At 45.5% G+C, this 25276-nt stretch overlaps 1 protein-coding gene across 8 annotated transcripts in view; it reads left to right on the forward strand.

Annotated features, from left to right (window-relative positions):
* Positions 1–25276, forward strand: part of By (focal adhesion protein tensin) — a 247087-nt gene that overhangs the window by 95149 nt on the left and 126662 nt on the right. The window contains exon 1 of one of the 8 annotated variants that reach the window (XM_076788315.1): positions 4557–5338. The exons of the other annotated variants lie outside the window; for them this stretch is intronic. Within the exon in view, the coding sequence (XP_076644430.1) occupies positions 5312–5338 (27 nt within the window). The 5' untranslated portion in view covers positions 4557–5311. Of the gene's footprint in view, positions 1–4556; positions 5339–25276 lie in introns of those variants that run through there. 8 annotated transcript variants of the gene reach the window in all.

A 25276-nucleotide genomic window follows, 5' to 3' on the forward strand; every position in this document is an offset into this window, starting at 1 on the left:
CGTCCCCGTTCATCGCACCCGGCACGCTTCTTTATCATACTTTTCTTTCTTCGACGCGAGACCGGAGACCGTCCAGGTGCGCCGACGGTATTAATCCACGCCCTTCGACGTTCCTACGCGACCGGTGTTAAGGGGGTCTGCAATGCCATCCTGGTCAGAGACTGCCCGCCTCGATCGTTAGACAAAGCCAGCGCGAGCGGGCAACGTCGCTTATTGTGACTGAATTAGCGTTGGACTGCGGAAACAGAAGCCAAATAGAAGTTTCCTTCTTCGTTTAAGGGGGCCGGCAGGCATTTGGCCTTGACTTTCACGATATGTTACGCTATGCCTTTTTTTCTAGACATTTTACGTCTTAAATAAGTAAGCAATCAATTAAAAATGCATACCACCGTGTTTGTACATGTCTTTGCTATGTCTGTATAGAGTCCTTTTTTCGATACGAACACTAAATCTCGCGAAATTAAGAGAATCTCTCAGCGGCAGCCATCTTGTGACGTCATACTTGCTTCAGAATTCGAATTTTCTGCCGAATATTACAAATTACTCCACGATGAGGTAGAAATTCGCAATTTGGGCTCCATACAGACATAGATTGGACTTTTAGGAAACACAATTGACCACTTATAAACTGCTCATTGCAATATTGAAGCGATAGGTTGAAAAGGTTTTGACCCATGCATACGTATATGGATTTCAAACCCTGCCGGCCCCCTTAATAATTTCAGTCGGAAGAATATATCGACAATCCTAAACTCCTATACATTTCTGTCACAAAATCCACAGTCTAATTATTACGTTGGATTTGTTGCATTAATCGTTACCAGACGTAGCGAGGAGAATTGTAAGAAAGCAGTTGTCAAAAATCGAGTGTCAGATGTTACTCAGGGTGGGCGTGCTCTTCTGTGTCCACCAAACATTGTCCAGCCTGTAGAAAAAAATTTAAAAAGTATATCCCGAAAACGGAATCACCATCGAAAAGTACTAAAGAAAATTCTGACTGCTTCTTGGGAAAGTGAGGAAAATTTATTCTTAAAGTATCCGTAGCATCCAATAGGCGTGGCTTACGAATCACCAGATTTTAACCGCCTTTCCCCCTCCCCTAAAAGTGTTAAGGGCAGGAAAGGCGCTCCCATTTGTTTCGTTGCTCTAGTTTCACGTTCGTTTTGCTCACTTACTAGCACTCTGGTCCTCGTAGCTTTGTTAATTTACAACCTGGCCGTATAATTTCTCGGCGAGTAACAAACGAAAACTCAGGCCGACAGGTAGGATCCAGGTATACCTGCAGCCCAGTAAATAACAAAGGATTAGAACAGCATCCCATCGAGGGTATATATTACGAAGCTAACGAACCGTCATCGCGTTTTACCATCCTCCCCCCCCCCCCTGTTCACGGGCAACGTGAAAGCATAATTCCTTACGTAATGGCGATAAATCGATGGTTAGAAGGATGCGCACGACCGTGTCCTCGTAAATTGCGCCTACTTTCGCGACACGGTGCACCCGATCACGGATGTTATTAGCTATTAGACCAGCCGGAGTCAATGTCACGACACCGCGAGCCTTCTTTTATGTTCGTTCACGATTAGCCGACTGTCTCGTCTTACTCCGCCTCGATCCTCGTCGTCGATCCCCCTGTTTGCTCGATCAATAGCTCTCTCCCCTCTCCGACCCCGCTCCGAATCCCGTTACAGCCCTCGCACGCGATCCAATCGATTTTCCTACCGCGATTCGAAAATCCGCGCTATCCATCCGCTGGCAAATCTCCCGTCCAGGTAATCAACACCGTTCCCTCGTAAATAATTAACCCTTTGTCCTACCTGCTAACTCCCGATTGCTCCGGCCACGATAAACAAAAAGGGCGGCCACGCGTCGAGCCATTTACCTGTTTTGTATACTCGCGATATACGCGGTATGTATATCGCGAGCCCCGAGCCTGATTCGTGTTGTTCACATTTGGTCCGGACGAGGTACTACAGGTCAGGCTCGTGCTTATCGTAATGGCCCAAATTTCTTGCCACGAGTCTCACTCGTTGTCGTAGGACAAGGGGTTAACGCAAAAGCGGACTCAGACCTCTGGAAACAATTTCATCAGCTTCGAAAGATAAGCACGCTCTCTACTGGCTACCTAAATCCCTCGTTCGATTTTACTGCATCCAATCAAAATTCATTTATTTCTTGCAAGATTATTAATTGTAATTCAAAGAACACACTGTCTACTGTATCCCGCAAATCCCCCGTTTCAGTCGCTACCTTCATAAATAATTCACATAAAAGCGAAGTCAGCTTCAAACCTATTTTTTAATCTTTAAGAAGCTTCGATGTTTTTCGGAATTAGTTTACCTCTTATAAGTCCATTTATTAAGTTCATTTTAACGAACGTCCTTTCATCTCAAATCGCTGATGTAAAAAATGAAATCGAACAGAATTTATTTGCCTGTTACAAGCTGTAGAATTGCAAGTCGTGTGACATACTTTTGGTGTTTCACTTTGGAACGACCTGTACAGCTTGAAGAGCGTCTCGACTGTTCGATTTGTCTTCGCATAACCCTAATCCGCTTACACGTCCGCCAGCATCTACACGATCACCTGCAGAAATTACAAATTTCTTTTATCCTCGTTTGGCGGTTCTCTTAATCATCTCCGACCCGGACACCTCTTCGTCCCCCTCCCCGGTACCTTCTTTTCTCCTATTCATCTCGGTTTCTTAAAGCAACACCGGCAACAATCCCGCATTCATCACGAACAAGGGTATCAAGGTGGATCATATCCTAGCTGCTGATGGTGCATCAGCTCGCGCAGCGCAACGTCGCTGAACGAAAATAAAGAGCAGAAGGCCAGATAAAGATGATGTATCAGAAGCAACGTTCCCGCTCTCTCGCTTCACCGCGGAAACAATAGGCACGCCACCAATCTTCCGATCCTTCCACCTCTGGACCCATTCTTCGGCCTCGCTTACTCACCTGACCATTGACTTAGCCCACCTGGCAGAAAATATTCCGTGAACATCGTGAATGCGATTATTAAAAGAATTTTCTCATTCCTCCGTTGGCAATAATGAGAAACACTGTCCAATCTTACTTGAACATTACAACAAAAAATATTTAACTGGTATGACAAAGCATTGGAGCAATTTTCGAGGCTTCAATAGACGAAGATGGCAGCAAGATGTTCAGAAAATGATTGAACCCTTTCTACTGACCATCTCTGCTCACCTATCTTGTCGTGTAGACAGGAAAACGAAAGTTTCTGTTGTTATCTTGATGGCAAGAAAGCTGGAAATACTTTCAAGGAATTTTTGCGAAGTAATGTAATACGAGAAGACAATTGCTCCTCGTTTATAAGGACAGTCAGAGTTGCTGTGAACATTCTCCATGAATCACTTCTGTCCACAGTTCCTGCTAAACGGTTGCTTAAGAGGTTCTTACTGCTCGATGATGACAGAGCAAGATAAACTCTTGCAACAAAATAGTCGAGCGTACCAATAAACAGTTTACTACCTGTTTTCACTAATTTATTGCGTGGGACTAATATGACGCGAGGTATTACAGAATATTTCTGAATGAGACAAGCGGACACGCATTTAATTACAGAGAAATTAAACTGTCAGACGCGTTTCCTCCAGATCTCTGTACTATAATATTTAAAAATGATTGTTGAAATCTACTTTCTAGAAATTCTTTTCTTTTTTTTTGTCCCGTACACTCTTCAGAAATAGTTTGACCAATGTTTAACTCGGTGTTTTATTCACAGCATCATATTTCGACCAAATATATCTAAGCCCTGAAGAAATAAACATTTTAAATTATAACAAAATTTAAATTCTTGCTCCAAACAATCGGCAATATACAAAAACATGTAAAGCAAAGTTTAAAAAAAAAAAATGCCCAATTTCGACATTAAAATCTTCAGTTACCCAAAATTAGAGAATGTCATGGATTTATGGCATAAAAAAATTTGCAAAATATAAGACACTATGACTAATCAATTATATCGTATCTGTAAGAAATTTCTCGATGAACGGGACAAATCGGTTTCCGGTTCTAACGTCTCCGAACCACCCCGCAAAAATCGAACACCTCGGCCGAGCTCTTCGCAACGAAATGGCGCGGAACGCATCGCTATAGCAAACGCAAGGTTAACGAGCCCCCGTCGGGCTTCAATCTCGTTTCCCCGTGGCCGAGGTGTGAATTATATCGCCAGCGTAATAAATGCGCGCGCGACAAATAAGGCTCGCTGTCTATACACCATGGGATAAATAATCGGGCGGCGGTGGCGGAGGCGTCGCCGATAAATCAGGAAGTGCTCGTATATAATTCTTAGCGTCTCGTCGTCGGTGTAACAGCGGGTTGTTAAGATTCGACCACAAATTTTCTGCCGGTATGCGTATTTGGTGGGGTGTCTACCTGCGGCGATAGCGATGGGCTCCGTGCACGCGCGATGCGGAGCTCTCCAGTCCGCGAACAGCGCTCCAACGCGAAGGACGTGGAAATGATCGATTCGCCGCCGGTACTCGATCCATCGAAACGCTCCTCGTCGTCTGCAATCATCGCTATCCGTCATGTAATCATAAATACGCAACAAACGGCAAAAATCGTGAACACTCGAAGTGTGTCGGAATTTTCAAAAATTCCCGAACCAATACGCCATTGGCAATTAAAACCTCAGCTGTCTGAAACAAACTTAACATCTTCCTACTGGACCCAGCAGCTATCGGGACTAGCAAGATCAAGGTTAACAACTGTCAGGATTAAATTTTGGTGACACAACAGAGTCTTCCTACTGGACCCATCGGCCGTCAGGACTATCGACTGCGTCGACTGTCAGGACTATACCGAAATTGTGGAGACATACCGTGCCAGTGAAGTTTCAGTGACACAGTGCGACAGCGACTTTCTTGAACTCGACGGATAAGCGCGCCCTTGATAAACAGGTCCGAGGATCGATCGATCGATAGCATTCCTGAAATCGTGTTGTGCTCTCCGGTGGCAAGAGAGTGGTCCGGTCGTCGAACCCGAAGACACTCCGCCGAAATTAGTATCGGCGAGGATCGCGGCGTGACCTTGACCGGCGTTGACCAGCCTAAACGAAAATCGAGAGTGCCGGGGCAAGCCGGCTTTCCGTGGCTTTCGGACAAACACGGCCGATTTCGGACGGTGCGTGCCCGTGGGTGAAGGACAGAGAGCTGTTGCAAGGAGCAGACACACACCTGGACAGTGAGATGCGCCATTTTCGAGAACCGATGCGAGAAGGTGAACGATCCTTGGAGCGTTTCGCCGCAGACCGGTAATGGGATACCAGAGGTGACGGCAAGATGAACGGTCACGGTTCCACCAATGAGGTACTTGCGCCGCGTTCCGTTCACGTTTCTTTTCCTCCTTCCTCGGACCTTTTTTCCCCTCTGTCTCTTGGCCGTGTCGCCCGCGCGCGCGCTCGCTCGCGCGGTTTCTTCTTGTTGCGTTCTAAATTCGCCGCGACAAGAACTTAGGGCTTGTACACACCAGCACGGTGCCCGGCCGAGCTCCGTTTAGTCTGCTTTGCATGGGCTAAATGGTTTGGCTACCTTGTCTTAACTATCTTGATTTTAATGGGATTAGTTGCTTCGGTTGGGTGCACGAGGTAGACCTGGTTTCGTGACTTTGATTGCCTGGGTTTACCTTGGTTCTGATGGGTCTAGGTGCATTAGATACCTTGCGTTAGATTGTTGAAAATTGCTGGTTCCAGTTACTTTGGGATTAATGGATTCAACTACCGCAGCTGTCTAGCTAACTTGAAATTGTTGACTTCAGCTATATCTCAGTTGCTAAACTTTGCTTTGGTTATCTTAGAATTGTTACATCTAGCCTCTTCAATTATTCACGTATATTAGCCACTCTTAGTCTCGAGACTTTAGCTACTCCGCTTTTCTAGGTGTGGCCGTCTCACTTTTAATGAATTTTGCTACCCAAGCTAGCTTGCTTTAGCTAACATAAGATTATTGATTTTAGTTATCTTACCACGTTCCAGCTACTTTGAATTGTTAATTTCAGCTACCTTGGTTACCATTGCGTTCACTCCCTTATAGTTGATAGACACCCCGATTAACTATGGATTTTTGTTTCGTGACGGTAGGTGAGCCTCAGCTACGATGGGTTCTGTAGATTCACCTTTAACTTTGATAGATTCAACTACCTTCGTCGTGAGTTACCATTGGTTTCGCGACTTCAGCCATCCCAGTTATCATACCGTAATTACCGTAAGTTTGATAGGTTTAGCTATTTTGGTTACTCTGGTTTAGCTACACCGGGTTTGATGGATTTAGCTACCTAGTTAGCCTGTGCTTCAGCTACCATGAAATTGTTGAGTTTAGCTGGCACGGTTACCTTGCTTTAGCTACCCCAATTACCCCAATTTAGCTGCCCCAGGCTAAATGATTTATCTACCATCGTGGCCCCACTTCGTTTGCCTCGGATTTGATGACTTCTCGGCCGACAAAACGCTGGTTCGTATCTATCTAGATACAATCAGCTGTAGATCAACAGAAGTTCATAATCCACAGTACACTTCGCCAAGCTCGTTTGAAGTTTGAGCAGAGTTCCTTCGAGACTCGATAATCATACGATTTGCTGAATCTACTTGATCTGATCAGGTAGAATCCCCGGGTTGATTATGCGTCGAAAGAACACTCCAGTTATCTTCGCCGTGGGTTCTCCGAGGCCTAAAATCAGATAGCCTAGATTCGACGAGCGGAGATTAACAGAATCTGAAACTCTTGATCTCTCGGAACAGATGCCTATCGTGGGCTTTGAACTGTTCATCATCCAGGGGTCTATATAGCTGTAGGTGGTTTTAGAACCGGCAATTAGCGAGAGCGCAGGTCGACTCCCATACTCCAGTAGAACAGACTAATTCTTGGCCAGTCGTGGCAGCTAAACCACGACAGAAATGAATACCTGTAGAGCCGGAGTTATCTGATCACCGGGGGTCTATTCCGTCGATCTCTTCGGCTCTTGGACCAGTTATGATCGTGACTAGAGTCGACCTTTCCGCATCCCACTCACCGAATATACATACTTACCAGATTCCGGATTTCATGCATCTGTGGAGGCCACGCAAAAAAACTCCACAATTTGCAATCGACAGAAGTTATGGGTCCAGGCAATGGAAAGCTTACTGCGGAGCGAAAAGGCTGCAAATTAACCGAGTTGCAGACCCGGACAGCTAACCGAGGGTACTGCAGCGCTCGCAGCGTAGAATCGCTGGCCAAAACGCTCGGGTTGCCATCGGCTTCGGGGTTTTATTGCATTAGTGTGTACGGGCCCTTATATATATAGCTCGGAGACGTGGAATTCTCGAGGTTCGCGACGATGTCTTATGTATCCGCGGCTTGCATGACTGTTCGAGGTTTCTAGTCTGCGGATATTCTTGGATAACACTTGATACCGATACACGTCGCGTACATTGCTCTATTAACGCAGACTTTCTCCTCCGTTACAAATTTCCCGCCCTCCCTTCCCCGCACTCCCCTGTCGACGGAGCATCGTGTAAACAACTGACCGTGAAAATTACTCCAGTTTTCTCGCCGATCAGCGACTTATCTTATCATTATCGATTCAGCGAAACAGTCTCGGCTTGTCAGTGCAAACAATTAACCGGGCGTACACAAACCGCGTGAACCGGACGTCACACGTATATAGGTATATATACAGCGAGTAGATATTTTCCACGTGGAGAAAAAGCCTGCAATTTCTGGATGGTGAATCGCTTTAATGGAGAGCCGAGTGGGGCAGCTGATAAGGCTCGATTAGATATGAAACACCGACAGGGTACGCTACTGTTTGCGCGTCGGAAGTTCACGCGCATTTTATTCGCTGTTACACAGTCTTACGAACTTTTAGGTTAGAGGACGCATACGATGCAACTTCCAATGCTAATAGGATTGGAGATGCGGAAATTAAATTGTAGCAATAGATTCGTTTCACATTGTGTCTGTAATCGAAGCGAACTGTCTATTATCTGTGGACTGACATTGTGGTTTACAATCTTCTCTCGATATATGTCGCAAATACCTGGTCGATAAAACTCACAGAACTATCCCCGCTACCGCGGGGTATACCTCGCGAGGGACCTTGAAGATCGAGAGGCCTCGGACGCCGAAGAGTATAAACATGTGGATGAAAGAATAATAGTATCTCCTGGACGATATATGTCGTTGGCAAGACCCGTGTCGTTGACATATATCGAGAAAACACTGTATCTGGTATTGGTATTTGGAAAATTCGGTTCTCTCGTTATAGGCTAGTACTTTCATCAGTAAAAGTGACAAGTGGACTGCTGTTCTTCCTGCAGATCTCTATCTTAAACAAACATCCACCGCATTTCCAATAAACTACTACAATTTTTCTGCTGAGTCGAACATTACGCAAGACAGCGTAATTCCAGAGTCAAAGCGTCGTGGGTTCGATCCACAAACTACCGGGGCCATAATCGGTAAATAGCGCTGATAAAAGCGGCGGCTCGGTTGTTCCTTTGTCAGGCAATTTTAATTATCGAACAGAGATAATGACGAACGCCGAAGCGGTACGGCGCGGCGCGGCGCGTTGCTAGAGATACGGCCGTACGTTTACGTACGTGCTCGTTGAAATTTCGATAGCCGCCTCCGCCTCCGCCGCCGTCGCGGAGTTTAGTATCGAGGCCAGACGGTTTTCCCGGAGTTTTCCATGCACGTTGCGGGACCAGACTGATTGGACATCTCCGAATGGCGGATATTTGGCGACCAGCCAGAAGCCCGAGAGAACCCGTTCCGTTCGATGGACTCTTTTCGCACGCAATGCCCGGGGAACCGAAAGACCGAAGTCTCATTTCGTATCGCCTATCTACCCCGTTCCCTCTCGCAAATACATCGATAGTCGGGCTTCCGGGTGCGGCCGGATATCTGGCCGCGTTTTATCTTCCCCCTTTTAACGGAACCGCTATCGCCTGTTTGCTCGACCGAGCCAAGCCAAATCGAACCCCTTCGAGACTTTTTACTTACCGCTCCGCGACGCGCGAACACACGAACCGATTTCATCCCTTAATCGACGTTTAGCCAACCGGGTACCCATTCACCGCATTCATTTCAACGACTTTTTAATGTTCCCCGAAAAGTATTACCTAAATTCCTCCGAATTCTTTCCTCTTACTTAACATTATACCTACCACGGTCAAAATGACCGGTTTCATATTTTATAATGATTGAAACTACAAAAGTTCATTTATGGAGAATAGTGGAATCAATTCCCTTGTAAAAGCATTTATTATATTGAAAATTACGGACGTTCTGAATAAATTTAGGGTTGCCAATTTTATAAGGCTATATTTACTAGATACTGTTAATGCTCGGTAGGTTTAGCGTCAAGGACGCGGACAAAATTGATTTCGTCGTGGCGCTGAAGAGGTGAAAGTATTGAGTCTTCGTGTTGATGTGTTGGGGATCCTAATTGCTTGATGTGGGTCCTCTCGGTTTTCATTTTGCGGGCCAGGTCTGCCAAAGGAAATGAGCTGGTAACGTACGAGGTGGACGCGCGGGACTCCTAAAAGTGTCCTTCGCGGACCTTTCATCGCCATAATTTTTAATTCATGTGTCGGTGCGAAAAGGGCCAAGTCGAGGGCAGCTCTATATAGTGACGAGAGCCGACCACTTGGCCATAAATCCTGCGTAATCGGGGCCAATTAATTGGCATGCAAATGAGTCCGTGCGCAAATTACCGCGGAACGAAGGCGGGATCCGTTGGCCCCTGGGCCCCCTTCCGTTTGTCCTCCAGCCCTTTTTTTTGTCCTCGTCTGCCCATGGTCCCTCGTCAGGTTCATGGTCTGTCCCGCGAAGTGGATGAAGTATTCGGCTGACTCTAGGCCCTCAAGGTCCTCCGGGGGGATCCACAAACGAGCCGAAATAGCCCTTCTGGGAATTTCACTGTTAAGGTCGCCAGCAAAACCGTCTTTTCGCCGAGAATTCCTTCGTCTCGATGCTCGGCGAGTTTTCTATTTTCTGGAGAAGCGTTTAACACCGGTGTACATCAGCCCGCGCGGGTCAGTAAAGTACTCATCCTGGTTGTACCAGTTCGCAGGACCATGAAATATTCATGAGTTTCGCCGCGGAGATGGACCGCGTTTGGCAACAATGGTTCATGAGCGAACTTCGCCATTATGAATCGGATTCCGTTAAAGCAAACCGTGCAGACTCGTGACTCCTGAAATTTCGGTGCTAGCTCTGACGACTGACGAACGCGGAGATTAGGGTACTGCGCGATTAGTTCAGCCCTTCGGTCAACAATCTGATGTCTGCTTGCGTTTGTGGGAAATTGTAGTTTTCTAGGACTTGTTGCTGTCAGGCAATTTAGACACAAAATTTGCTTGTTGGGGTCTCTCGAGACTCCGAGTTACCATTTCATGGTGAATACATTAAAAATAATGCCTACTCGCTTACCATCATATTCGAATATTTTTTATTCTGTTTGAATGACTATCAACCGAGTACTCTGCAGATTAAAAATACCAAAATTTAATTCCGAATGGTCGACGTAATTTCTTAACCAATTTTTGTTCGTCTTGTGCTGTACCATTATGCAGATATTCAGTCTTTATAAACAGCGGAGTATAAAAAAATACTTAAGCAGGAAGTGGGACACTCCAGTAGCATAATTTACATGTAAAACGTCTCTACAACCGTCCGCTAGGCCAAAATGGCGGCGGTTGTTCCAGTACATTGGCAAGTATTAGCGGTCCGCATAAACTCCTTCCGCAGACTTTTCATCCCACTTTACACGCAAACTTACCTGCAGACATTAAAACAGCATGACAATCATTTTAACACCAAACTTTCAACTTCGTAAAGTAATTGTTCAACAGTCTAGCATAAATCACACGGTACAGGTTCATTTCTCGGAAAAAATGGACAGACTCCGGTATAAATAACACTGGAGGCTGTACGCGAGAACAAATTGCAGCAAGAAGGTGTTAATGGAGCGATAAAAGGTTCGGTCCGCGTTCTCTTTTTACGGGAGACAGTCTGAAAACATCCTAAGTCGCCGAATATAGGGTCGACGTCACCGCGATCTTTCCGCAGCCGCCGCACCGTGACGCAAAGCGACGTCCCAAATTCCTCCGCGTCTGCGTCCGCAGGACTCACGTGCTCCTCGAAATAAGGAAGAAGTCAGTCGCGACGATATGAGATCCTGAAGTTCCGTGTCCAAGTTCCCGGAAAGTTTCAACGGAGCTCGGAACCGAATCCAAATATTACGATCGCAGATGCATTACCGGACTCGAAAAAGTTCCGTGTGACAGGACTCTCCTTATTGCTCGCGAAACATTTCGACGATCCTGACAGCCATTTTACCCTGTGCAAAGTGTTGCAGCGTTTCCTTGTACTTGTATGATCGTTCTGAGAACTGGGAAGACAGTGTTCTATATGAACCTTTTTATAAAAGCGTACCGATAGTAATAATAAATCTTTTTTCTTTGTTACTTAAAATAATTTATACTAAGAAGTGGAATAAAGTGTGTTTGTGGGACGTACGGATACCATAAAATGTTTGCATTCACCAGTGACATTTTTAATCTATTTTCATCACGAGGACTGTTTTGCATAAAATGTTTTTATTCCGAGATACTAATATTTTTAATTAATTTTCGCGATAAGGGCTCTTTGATGAAATAATTTTTATATTTTCTGGCTTTTATGAAATAATCTATGGAAATTTGCATGGAGATCCATAATAATGAGTATATTGAAAATTTTTATGCACATTTGCATTGCTTTTATGAAGAGTTTTCAATAGAAACGTGCTTCATGAAAACTGCTAGAACGTTCCAATTTCAGGCTGCACCGTTTTAAAATATTCTGAAGCAGTTTCGAAGCAGCCGAAAATTTTCGCGACTCCATCTCCGCGCCAGGTACCGGGTTTCTTCAAACAGCACGAGGCATGTTTGCGCAGCAAACGTCTGGCGACCGAACGAGGTGCTTATCTTATCAGTATCTCATCTGCGAAATTAGAATGCTCGGCTTGGTTCGAGGCTGGCTGCCGTCGTCATCCCCACTTCCATTACAAATCGTTAACTCGGCATCTAAATCGTCGATTGCCTAAAACACCTTTAAGGCACTGTGGTTCGAATAATGAATTGGATAAAAATAATTTTCAAATCAACACAGGCTAACCGTGTCAATGCGATCTAAAATAACGATATGAAGACTCTCAAAAATTACGTTGAATCTTCATTGTTAATGCTCACGGATTAGGCAAACTTCGACCTAATGGCAGACGGTGAACTGCCACGTATTCGAACAGATCGTCATAATCGATAGAAATACAGTGTTTAGTCGATATATGTCCAAAACACGGGTCTTGCCAGGGACATATATCGGTCAGTAGAACCACGCCGAACTTAGAAAAGTACAGCGAAGCTATAGAGGCGACCGAGGACTTTTATCGGCTAGGCATTTCGGACATATATAGAGTACACACTGTATTTTGCAAAATTATTGGGATGCATATGGGATCTTATAATACATGTTTCAGCGATAATACATTGTTATAATCCAGTCTGAATCCGCACCGTGAAAAAGTAAATTGAAGCTCTAGGGTAATCGAACCACCGTGCGAAGAAAAGAAAAAGAAAAGACGATACCGATCGGTGAAGTAGCCGAACTGGGAAAGGGATCGTTGGCGGATTTGTTTGTGGGTTTCGGCGATTCCAGGTTGTCGCAGTCGCGCAGAACGGGCCGTGTCCGGTTTTCGCGAATGGACAACCGGTGTCGGTCGGATGCCGGCTGCCGCGAATCAATTTTATGCAAGTCGTTTACGAGCTCCTTACGAGCCATCCTTACGCGGGCGGATTCGCAATTCCAGCGAGTCGCGGTCGTAAAACGTTATGGCTGGTAATCCGAGGTTAACTCGGTAAAAAACCGGCCGGTCTCTCCACCCCCGATTCTCCCGCGTTCCACGTTTTCTACGCTCGTGTATCCGAGTGACGCGAATTGTCCGCGCTCGATGGCAACGGTGGAGGGAGCCAGTAGAACGGAAGTCGTCTCGCAGGAGGTGCGAATCGCCGGAGACAAATTTATAAACGCTTTAATGACTTTAACGGCGCGCGAGCGCGGCGAATCTGATGCACGTTTACGAGCCACGAGACGCTGCAACATGAGAGGAGCCGGCGCTGCCAGCAGACCGTGGAATTTGGCGATCGCGATGCCAGAACATCGCCAGACGCATTTTTCATCGGGATTTAACGCCGCTACTTTCGAACGACGGAATTCCACGAATGTTTCGACCGGCACCGCAACGAATGTCCGGTTTGTCGATCCGGAAACGAGGAATCGGTTAGTCTTGCTCGAGAAGGCTCCAACGACGCGACTCGCGTTGCATTTCTGTTGGATCGCTGTTCCTTCTGGGGAATTAGTGGTCTGTTCGGTGGAGTATTTGTTCGTTCATTTTTTGTCGATTTATGTGGAAAAATTGGTCGAAAGAAAGTTTTCTCTGTTGTAACATTTAGAAAATAATATATAGCACTTGGAATGTACTTGAACACCTCCATTTTAGACACGTGCGATATATCTTTCTATAATCTTTACTCCACTTAATGAACTCGTCAAAGTCTGATCCAGCGTGTCTGATCCTGGCTATCCCTTTCTACTGACTTGAAATTTCCGTCGCTTTGCTTCCAGAGGAAATTTCTGGCAAAAGCCACGTGTAACATCTGTTGCGCTCAGTTAGACAGAACATTTTATAGTCCAGTTTAAGTCGATTTCTAAAAATTCTGAGTTTAATATAATAATTAATTTTAATCTTCAAATCCACGAAAGATTCGGTCCTCTAAAAACTTTTCCAATGATTTTATGCACGTTTCAAATTGCACCACTTTTGAGACGAAACGTGTCTTCAGCTTCTTACCTGCCATGTGATTCATGAACATGTCGGAAGAAACTGAGAGACGTGTTGAGAAAGCAGAATCTTGTAGCTTCGAAATATGTGTGAATTTATGATCGTACCGATATTGCTTCTGAATGTACAGCAGGCTCGAATATCGCTAATTTATTCAGAAATCGAAAATATTGTGTTCGAATGTTTTTCGGCGCCACTGTAGATGACATTGACATCGTTTTAAGCCCTAATGCCGTTCGCCGCGTGTCTTGGAAGCAAAGCTACAGCATTCCGGTAGTTCGACGATCGCGAAGCTGACGCGTGGGCGTGACAGCCGCATGAATCGTATCTCGCCGTGAAACGGATCGCTTTGTTGAACGTGGCCGCGTGAACACGTATCGCGCCCGCTCGCCGTAAACTTCAACCGGAGAAATAAATTGATATCGCACGGTTCACGGTTCGAAATCGAGGGTAGCCGGTCCCCTGTGACGAATCTCAAATTGCATTTCATAATCTACGCTCTGCCTCTCGTGCTCGGGCTGGCGGAGATCCGCTACAGAGATTTCCGCGAGGATACCGCAGCCTCTTATCGGATCTTTGCATACGAAACACCGAGTTTCATCAAGCTTTCCGAATTCATCACTGAAAAGTTGGACGAAATTGCATTTATTGCTCGTGAACAGAAAGTTCGAAGTATACTGTAACCGACAAGATTCTGGGATCTGCGATTGCTTTAAAATATGAAATGGCGGAGACCGAAACAGGGGAGGAGACAAATCAAAAGAATTTCAAGGAGGGATATACAGGGTCATCCGTTTTTAAACGGCCAAACGTCAACCAGCTATAGAGGACCCCAAATGAAACAACTTTCACCCCTAACACTTTTTTTGATTCGGTCTTGATTTTTTGATAATTGCAAAAACCCGTCATTTTTTGCGTTCACTTAAGATTAAATATATTAGGACTGCAATTATGTATCTTGATGATTTTTCCTTTGTTTGGTTTAAAATAAATAGGGGCATCTTTTTTATTAAGTCAAATTTTTTGTATGACCTTTGGATCTTGGTTTTTTTGACATGGGGCACGCCGTGGAGACTGAATGAAATAACTTCGAATCAAAAAAAGTGTTAGGGGTGAAAGTTGTTCCATTTGGGGTCCTCTATAGCTGGTTGACGTTTGGCCGTTTAAAAACGGACGACCCTGTATAAATGGGGATGTACAGCGACGGAATGTGCAGGGATTCTTTAATATTTTCATGGTGAATATACTGAACTAACTACTCGATGTAGACTCTAAAAATTTCGAATTAAAAATTGACTGTTACGTCAATTTTTGTGGTCGACCAACGTGTGAAATGATCCACTTCGTCCGAGAACGCAGATTTCATTGCAGTAAGGATAAAGGTACTAGTGTTTCGACGAACGAAGTTCCACAGCCACCGCCTCCGATAAAAATAAGGTGCACGGAAGCAGCAGCAATAATTTCCTCCGACTGTGGCCCGGGAATCAGGTTTCTCGGGGAGCCCGTTCACTCCGTTCGGAAACTTTCGTAATTTCCACAAACACGATCTGCGAAGCCGGGCTCGATCGCAGTCGGATAGGAAGCCGGGAGATCTCCTCGCGGAAACGGGCTTGAAATAATCACGAAAATACCCCGGGAACGAGGCTCGAAGAGGCACTCGTCGATTTCGCAGCCGTTCGATCCGTTTCTCGCGGATTGGAGGACGTCTCTCCCGGCGGGAAAGTTAAGTACTGGCTGGGAAAAGGGCCGCGTGCTGCACCACGAAGGTAATCGATGAAACGGGGAGACCCTGTGGCCCGGTCGTTGGCCGTGATTTACCGTGGTTTCCGGTTTCTTTCGCCAGGAAACTTCGCCGCGGTCCTGTCGCGTGAAAAAGTTTCGCGGAAACGAATGGCCGAGGTGTTCGGGCCTCTTGGACCACTGCGGTTCCGTCGTGTGTCTAGGCTACGCGGTAGCCGTGCGAGGTAACAGCCTGAGGAACACGTGATTGGCCAGGAAATTTGACAGTGGACAGACAGTGCCGCTCCCTCCTCCTCCTCCCCCTACCAGGGCTAATGTCTAATCGCATTAAATTGTTTCGTAGTCTGGCAATTGGTCACGTAGCCACGCCGTTCTGACCTCGTTCGATGCTGCGCCAGAGACACTCGCTTAATTTCAGCTCGACACCCGACGATTAGATACCATGTAAATGCAGGCTTCCGCCGATCCGAGACTTTGAAGTCTGCGTGCGGATCGGTCGCGTTTGCGTCACTGCTGACCGGCAGAATCCTTTTATTCGCAAACAAATTTTTCATCGGATTTATCGGGGACTCGTCAGATTTCAAGGGCCACGTTTGTTGGAAGGATTTTTGCACACACGTGACGATTTTTCCGAATTTTTTAAGCGTTCACATCACCGTTTAGTTAGACGAGGATCATTTTAATAGAAAGCGTCTTCTATAAAATGCAAAATATTGCATTTTGATTCGTCCCTCCATTGAAGAGCAATCGTTTGATAGACATAACAAAAGCAATGTACTGATCGAACTGAGTACCTTCCTCGTGTTCCACAATGGAACAGAACGAAGTAAACAATTCTTTTCGTGTGCCTTGAGTTAACGTCGACGTACATACGTAAACGTTTTCCTGAATTTTCCGTATTTTGATATGCCATAAATACGTAAAAATTCACGTTTCGCTTATCACAAACAAGTACTACTAATTTCTGCTATGACGCGTCTGCTCATGACTTGCCGTCTCTGCTTATCGAACGAACAACCTTGTGCCACTTGAATACTCTCAAAATGAAGTGCGTCAAAAGCAAAATCCTTCTGTATAAATACAAACATTACTTATTATTAATTTTAATTAATTTCTCTTGAACAAAAGAAATCGTTTCTGTATAAAATCCTGTTTATACAAGCATACAAATAAAAATCATAAATCTGCTGCATCTTCAAAATGTTCAAAAATGAATTCATTCCTCCTGAACGAAAGCAATCGCTTCTGAGTAAAATCACAAATTATTGATTCTAAAACTTAATTTTGTCGAAGTTTCTACCAAAGTTTAGTTTACTTTTTAGTAGTTTCCAGTGAAAGTCGAGTGGTTCTTCGGTCCCGTTCGAGCGGAGCATTGTCAACAAGAAAAATTCCAGGGTATTTCGCGGTTGATCTCTAACGTTCTCCTCTCCGATCTCTCTTTTTCGGTCGCCGGCAAGTGTTAATAATGCTAATGCATCGACCTCGAGCGTAGCGAGCCTCGCGGCGCATCAATATTCATTAGCGGTTCGTTCTACGAGCCGAATAATTCTGCGTGGCCGCTCGGCGTAACCCACAAACCCACTGTGTGCACACGCGCACGATCGCGCGTCAAGTTAACACGCTCCTCTCTCAAAGGAGTCCTTCTAGCCTCTGTCTACGATCCTCGAACGATTCCCATGGGGCGACGAGTGTTTGCTCGAGACCGTCTGGCTTCGTTGTCGTTCGCGACGAGAAAGTGACAGTGAGCTGACACGTAAGAATTAGCAAAACGGTGTTTATTGCCCCGGGGACCACCCACCTCGCTTCGATTTTTCATTAACCCTTTGAGAATTTACCTCTGGGACCTTGCAAATTGCGACCCCTCTGCACCGTTGTAGTTCGTTAATTATTGCACCATAGCGTTTCGTAATTCAGTGAAACTGTTTATTCTCTGGGGACCACTTTTCATTTTTCATTAATACTTGAAGCACCCTCCTCTGGGATTTTACAGTCGCTTTTTAATTCATGAGCATCCCTCGGTTCGTTTCTGCAGTAATACTTTGTATGTAATGCATTTTAATTTAGTAAAACGGTGTTTATTGTCCGGAGACTAATTTTTCATTGACATTTTGAGAACCTCTTGGCATTTTGCAGCCAGTTTTTAATCCGTGGTAACTGCTCTGTTTATTATATCAATACGTTTGTACAACAACAACGCGTTGTCCAGTCGCTTTATTCGTAACAAATATAAAGACTGTAATCAAATTGTTTGGCTACCGTGGATCATAATAGAAACCCCGCATCGAATTCGCTGGATTTGCAGAGTGGTTATTGATCACTACAGTTTTTACTTTCCACTATTATCCAATTGCGAACTGTTATTCAATACCTATCACGTTGAAACAATTCGGCCGTGTTGATCAATCGAGGGAAAATTTGATGTGTAAGTCGACAGTGCTTCATAGAAACTGTCGACGTTTAAGTAATTGAAAAATCTATATCGATCTATACTATATATTTCTATATATATGTCGCCAAGGCCTGGATGATAAACGTCGCGGAATTATCCCCACCACCGCGCGATATATACCGTGATGGGCCACGAAGCTCGAGAGGCCTCAGACGCCGAGGAGTGTAAACATAACACGGCTCGGGGTATGTCTCCTGGACGATTTATGTCGCTGGCAAGACCAGTGTTGTTTACATATATCGAGAATTCGCTGTATTATATCATTTTAAGACGCAGATACCGTATTTCCGAATGAGAAAAATTCTTCTGAATTTCTTCGAAGAGCTTCGAAAAAATTTCAATCCCGGACAAAGATCTTCGATCTAGGATTAAAATGCAAAGTCTCCGGATCAGCAAGCAGCGATCGGACACGAGAACGCGAACGCTCAATCTGGCCTGCGGTAGGGACTGCAGGATCGCCGCGTAAACCATTTCGAGTGTTGCAGGTTTGCATTACTTATCCCTCGAGAAAAAGCGATGATAATGGATCAAGTGGTTCATGGTAATCATTGAAACCGGCCGATTCACGTGCGCCGTCCTAATAGCTCGTTCCCGTAGCTTCCGGTGGCCAAGAAAGGCTCGAAGGTAAAGGGTTGGTGTAGGCCGTCGTAGGAAGAAGAAGCTGGGATAATAATTGCGGCTATTAATCAGGCTGGCCGCGAGGCTCACGCACCGAACACGCATCGATTAGGCTTGCTCGCCTGCCTCGCGGTGATCCGCGTGGGCGATCGAGAAACTGGACGATCTACGGCCAGTTCTCGCAAGTCTCTCTTTCCCTCTCTCTCTCTCTCTCTCTCTCTCTCTCGGATCCTTGTGTCAACCGAAGGGTTGAATCTCTAAACGAGACCCTTATCCGATGTGACGACCGCGAACGCCGTTTGACGTTAATTACCGCGGTTCAGGTCCGCTGAATGATTACGACCGTCCCAGATGAAGATAGCAAGAAACTCCGGGAAGCCCCCAAGATCGATCCGAAGGATTCCTGCGCCCGGCCTGTAATTTCTGCGAATGATCAATGGGAAATCGGTCGTTAAGAGGACTCCACTATCTGGGCTTCATTAGCCCCCCGGTCCGGAACGTCAGCGCAGCCTTCGCCTTCGGGTCTTCGACATTTCATTTGCCTCCGTCGATTCGCCGGGCTCCGAGTAATATTCCCTTCATCGCAATCCCACTTAGGATACCTTGTTTAATCGTGCTCCGGTGATATTGAATCAGCCGACGATAGGATCCAGGGTCGAGCGGTGCCTTGGATCGGGCCTTATTGACTCCCGGCCAATGGGAAGCCGAAGAATAGGGTACCGAGTTCTCTATAGTCGCGCTGGGTGTCCCTACCGTGATGATGTAAGGAGTCGGTGCTAATCTAAAGGCATTCAGTGCAGTAGAACGCGTGGGAAGGGGTTTTAGAGTCTCCCACTCTTCGGTGCGAGCACAATGGTGGGGCAGTGGCTCTCGTAAACACGGTGCATAAAATATAGTAGCTTGTAGGAGCGCTATAGTCTTACTAGTAGCTCTACTAGCGCCAATATTCAAATGTATAATTTTGCAAAGTTGGGTCAAACGAGGCACATACTCAGCCAGAAAACGGAAGCTCGAAGCTTGTCGCAGTGGCTCTCAAAGACACAGTGTCATCCTAAAGGACTGCTATAGTCTAGCCAACTGTCTGAATAGTGCGGTCATTCAAACATGTAGCCGTCCAATGCGAAGTGAGAAATATAAAGCGCACACTGAACTAGAAAACAGGAGTGTAGTCTCAGTGGTTTTCAACCATTGCTGGGGCAAATGGCTCTCCTAACGTACCTTATCCTGCGATAGCACACTATAGCCTCGTTACTAGTCTCCGCAACGCTATCATTCGAAAATAGAATTACCTAAGACGAACAGATCTAAAGTCCAGGAACAGAATCCATCGAATTCATCGCTAGGTAAAAAAGGCAGTGGCTCTCCCAGACGGCGCTTAGGCAACCCAAGCCCGTAACCCGAGCAGTGCTGAGCGAGCACCTTATTAACCGTGTCAGGTTTCCTCGGCGGACGAACAGGAGCATCTTTCTTATCCCGGTGGACCTGGGTGCTGCTCATTCGGGTCAATCGATAGCGATAGACCTACAACACCGATTCGCATCCTCGTCCACTGAAAGCCGGGGACCAGTTGGAGGAGGTCTCCGGGATCTGCAGCGCACACCTGCCGCGTCTCGAAAGCCCTTTTGTCTAATAATTAGCGGTAGATACCGAAGCCCGAGGTGAGCGCGAACAGCGTATCGCGTACAGTCACGAGATTCACCTGGATAAACGAGGCAGAAGGCATCATTTATGGCGTTTACGAGGTACCTGGGCTAATTGCGAAAACCCCTGGAAGCCAGGGACCGGCGAAGGAGCCGGATAGGTAATTAGGAATATTAATCACGACGGGGAAGCGTAGTCCGCGCGCTCTCTCGGGCCGCGGGGCTCGAATTTACGCAGGTGAACTGTTGCGGCAGTGTTCGCGTTCATTGTGAACGCTCTCCGCTCGGCGTCCGAGCGGACTAGGAGCGGAATGGAGCGGTACGGAGCGGAGAAGAGCGGAGCAGAGGCATTCTCGCGCGATAAACCGGTAACCGCACGGCCGTTACACCGCGAACACCACGGCCACTTTGTCGTAGCGTGTCCGATCCCCCTCGGTGCCCTTAAAGCCGCGTTTACAAGTGTCGGCGAGCGCGAGGATTCACGCTGGCTGTCACGGTCGAACGTCTGCCTCCGGCGCGAATTGATTTAACGACGTTCCAGAAAGGATGCGTTCGAAAGCTTCCACCAGATCTCTTCTCCCTCTCTTCATCTCTCTCTCTCTCTCTCTCTCTCTCTCTCTCTCTCTCTGTGTGTTTCTCCTTCGCTTCTTCTTTCGAGGATTTCTCCGATCCTTGTTCCACCTGGGAATTTCCGCTCTCGAAGGCTGACGGCTCCGAAGATAAGGGGAAATGCGCGGGTACCACTGAGCAAACGCGAAGTCGAAGTTCGCGCTAAGCGAAAAATCTTCCCTGTCAGGATCTTCTTCTTCCAACTCGGCGCCCGGCCACGTCGCTTCAGGTTTCCCTTTTGGAGGAGATTGAGTTCGCGGAACTGAAAGGCACCGCCGTTCCGTGGATCCTGCATCCTCGCGCTGCCGAGCTCCTCGGATACCCGGAATTGTTCGACGGAGAATTCCTTTGGCCGCGGGATCGTTTGAAGCGAATTGGAGAAATATTGGGCTAGAGGATGTGATCCCCTAAACTGCAGCTGGCGAGGTCTATGTTAATAAGTGGACTGGACGGCGGCTGCAAAACTTCCTATGGCGATCGTAAGTGGACTGCGGGTTTCAGGGCATTTATGGAAAAACGTGTGAAATTTAAAACAGTCGAGAGAATAAAACAATTCCAGGAAGTTGATATGTTATTCTCAACTTTATACGATTTAAAAAAAAAAAAACAAGAAGTTAGCGTTTGCATCCCTGTGCCTTAACTTTTTTAAAAATCCCCAGGATAATCATAAGATATTGTGAAAATAGTTTGACAGTGTCTTTAAATGTTTTTATCGTCCTCAATCCACGAATTCTACAGTCTATTGCGGATTATTTACTAATAAGTAGACTGCGGATCTTTATGCATTTATGGCTTATGAAAATGTTCAAAAGATGCTATAATATAAAATTCGATAGAATTAAGTACGATTTTTACTCGTTTTGGATCTACAGAGGCTGTTCCCTGAATCTGTCTACAAAAATTGGAAATTGCATAACCATCCGCAGTCTACCAATAAGGTACGACTCGACATAAAACAGTTGGGCTATTGTACTTTTCAACCTGTAGGTAAAACATCGTCTCACGATCTTGAGCTTCGAAAGTACTTCAATCTTAAAGTCTTCGGTATCTCCGAGCAGTTCGTACTCCAGGAAGCAGGTGACATAACCTCAGAACTCATTACTCACGTCCATTACATAAGGCGTTGTATACTTTTGCGCATTTCAATCAAAGAAAAGTGCTGTCGATGTCACAGAAATGATTTATACGACACTCGTTTACATGCTACTTCCTTGGACGGGATAGTCCTCCATCATACAGCTCATTAGCAGGACCTTATCCTGTCGAATTACCAATTGTTTCGGTCGTTTTTCAATGTTATTTGGAAAAGGAATGATTTTTGTGCAGATGAATGGTCTTGCGTTATACCTGAAGACTTCGATTTCAATTCAACAATTAATATTCGTCGAGTGCTTAATGATTTATTAGTTACTTCTGGGTAACATCATCGATCTTGGGTTAATAGGACTGTCTCGCTGGAAGGTTAAACCTGGTTCAATCGATAGGCTACGGGGAATCATCAATTATTCGCAAGTGAATCTTCACACGTTCGCTGTTTGGACATCTAAATTCAAAGTTGCAGTGAAAACTATCAATTTCGTGGAAGCTGTTTTGCATAATCGACAGTCTTCCTGGGAAAACGGAGACGATCTCGCTTCAAGTACGAAATAGAACGTGTGCCACGAGACACCAACGAACGATTCAAATTAGAGCGTTCACTTTGTGTGACGAAACAAATTGTCTTGCACTTCATGAAGAACGATTTGAAATTGAAAGATCCGATTTATGCTATGAAACAATTTAGCTTGGACTCACTGAAGAATGACTTCGAAGGGAAGGATCCAATTTACGCTATGAAACGAATTATCTTAGACTCGCTAATGAACGGTTTTACATGAAAGGTACCAATTTGTGCCACGAAACTAAATTACCTTAAACTCACCCAGGAACGATGTTAAATGAAAGGTGCCAATATGTGCTACGAAGTAAATTACCTTTCAGCTCACCAAAGAACTATTTCAAATCCAAGTAACATGCTGCAAAGTAAATTATCTTGAACTCGTTGCAGACCAATTTCAAATCGAAGGATTCAATTCGTGCCGTGAAATAAATCATCTTAAATTCCCGAAACGACAATCGCGAACCAAAGATACCAATTTATGCCGCGAACTAAATTTATGCTAAGAAGTAAACTACCTTAGACTCGCCAATGAACGATTTTTCATCGAAGGGTTCAATTCGCGTTGTAGAATAAATTACTTTAAGCCGACGGATAACCGATCATAAGCGAAGGGTACCAATTTCTGCTAAGTAAACGATGTTAAACCGAAGTACAATTTGAAATCGAAGGATCCGATTTCTGCCACGAAGGTAAATTATCTTGGCCTCGCGAAAGGACGACTTTGAGTCAAGCTAATTCATCACTCGACCAGTCGATTTCAACCGATCGTCTCGGACAAGGTCTGACCGCACTCGAGATATCCGCCTCATCCGCGGACGTTATCGAGAGGCAACTGGTCCGTGCGATATTCGCCAGGACGTTTTCCCGCGCTGGAATGATCGATACACACCGTCACCGATCATACGCCGGTCACCTTTGTCTCCGAGGCGGAAGAGAAAGTGACCGGTCGCGATTTTTGCCGGACCCGAGACCGCAGAGATGTCGTGTCGCACGTCGGATCGATGATCACACGGCGATCTTGACCGGGCACGAAAAACGCGTGGGCGTGAGACGCAGTTGACGCCGACCATAATCGACGGTATCGTCGATCGCGGCCGATGATAACGCGTCCCGTTACCGCAACCGACGCTGTCCTCATAAAACGCTCGCCTGCCGATTGTTATCTCTGCAATCTCCGTAATCTCGCGGCACTTTTTCACAAGCAGCGGCGTTTCATTATCGCGCCGACGTGGATCGCAAACCGTTCAAATTATCCCGAGGCCGATCCTCTAAACATTACAGGATCGAGTCTATTTAGATGTCGTTCAATTGTTCTAAATAGAATCTTTATACAAAATTTTCAGGAGCAGTCACAGGACAATAGGGATTGAAGAAAAATTGATTTCTTGTCCAAAGAATTTCTATAAATCGGAAATAAAATAGTGTTCTTAAACTCTGCATTTTGCACTGTTTCGGATTTTATTTTTCTTATACATGCATGAAATCCGCAGTCTAGTTATTGCAGTATATAATTGAATGGAGATTCAATAATTTCCCAAGGAAGTATAATTTTTGGAATCCTCTAACTTCTCGTGGATCTTGCAATTTGAATAATCGTTATAATGAGAATTCTGGGATTGGCCGTTTTATAGTGGTGGCTTCAGTCTTGAAGCTTACCTTGCTTGGGGCGCGTGCTCATTTGCGATAAATAATATTCCGGGTAGGATGCTGGTTTGAAAAACTGTTAATTCTACGGCGAGTCAACGATCCGGGACTAAAGGCGAGAAAATTCATACCATGGAGTCCTCGCAGTACGCTCGTCCTGCCAATTAGGGGAGTATATAGGCTGGACGAGGGAACGCGCGCCGTAACGAGCCTCGTTTGCAATGACAACGACGAAGAAGACGCCGGGGCTTCGGTGTTTCTTGTTGGCCGCGATTCGTTCACTTTCATTTTCCGCGTGTCTACGTTTAGTTATGCTGTTCTTGCGTGCCTGGAACGCCACAGTGAAATTATTTCCTGGGGATAGTATCCTTGTCTGGGAAATTTGATTTGCACAGGCATGTGTGATATTTATGGTAATTCTAATTCCACCGTGAGAATTGTTACGTTCAAGATAAATAGAGGATGAATAATAGTTCACACGAAACTGACTACTTCGTGTCTCTCGGTGCTCAGGGGGTTCCTCACTTAATTTTATTTATTTATTGTGTTCGAATAAAACTGTTCACAATTTTCAATCGTCATGAAAATTTCAAGGTAGACGGAACCATTTTCATTTTCCGCAGCAACTTCTACTTTATGGACTAAAAAACAACTAAGAATGACTAACGGTGCGAGATAACTCCAGCAGAATAAAAGGTCTTCTGAGGTCCTTGGGATATCCTAGAAAAGATAAATGACTTTCAAAGCTACACCAGAGTAATTTCAAAAGTTTTTTGACACCCCGGTCAAATCTGAGTCAGCCTGAGCTTTACGGTTCCTCAACTCCCAGGTGATCCTGATGGACTCTAAAAGAGGACATCTTATAGGTCCTTGAAGAAATCGATCGAATAAATGTTAAACATTTTTGGAAGATCTTTCTAGAGATGATCTTGTGCACTTTAAAATATTCGTTAAAGTTCTTCTAGCTGTACTAAAATAACCTTGAAGATCTTCCAAGGAAAATACCTTCAAGACATCCTAAAAG

The sequence above is a fragment of the Halictus rubicundus genome, chromosome 1 (genome assembly GCF_050948215.1).
Source record: "Halictus rubicundus isolate RS-2024b chromosome 1, iyHalRubi1_principal, whole genome shotgun sequence".
In the NCBI taxonomy this organism is placed as follows: Eukaryota; Metazoa; Arthropoda; class Insecta; order Hymenoptera; family Halictidae; genus Halictus; species Halictus rubicundus.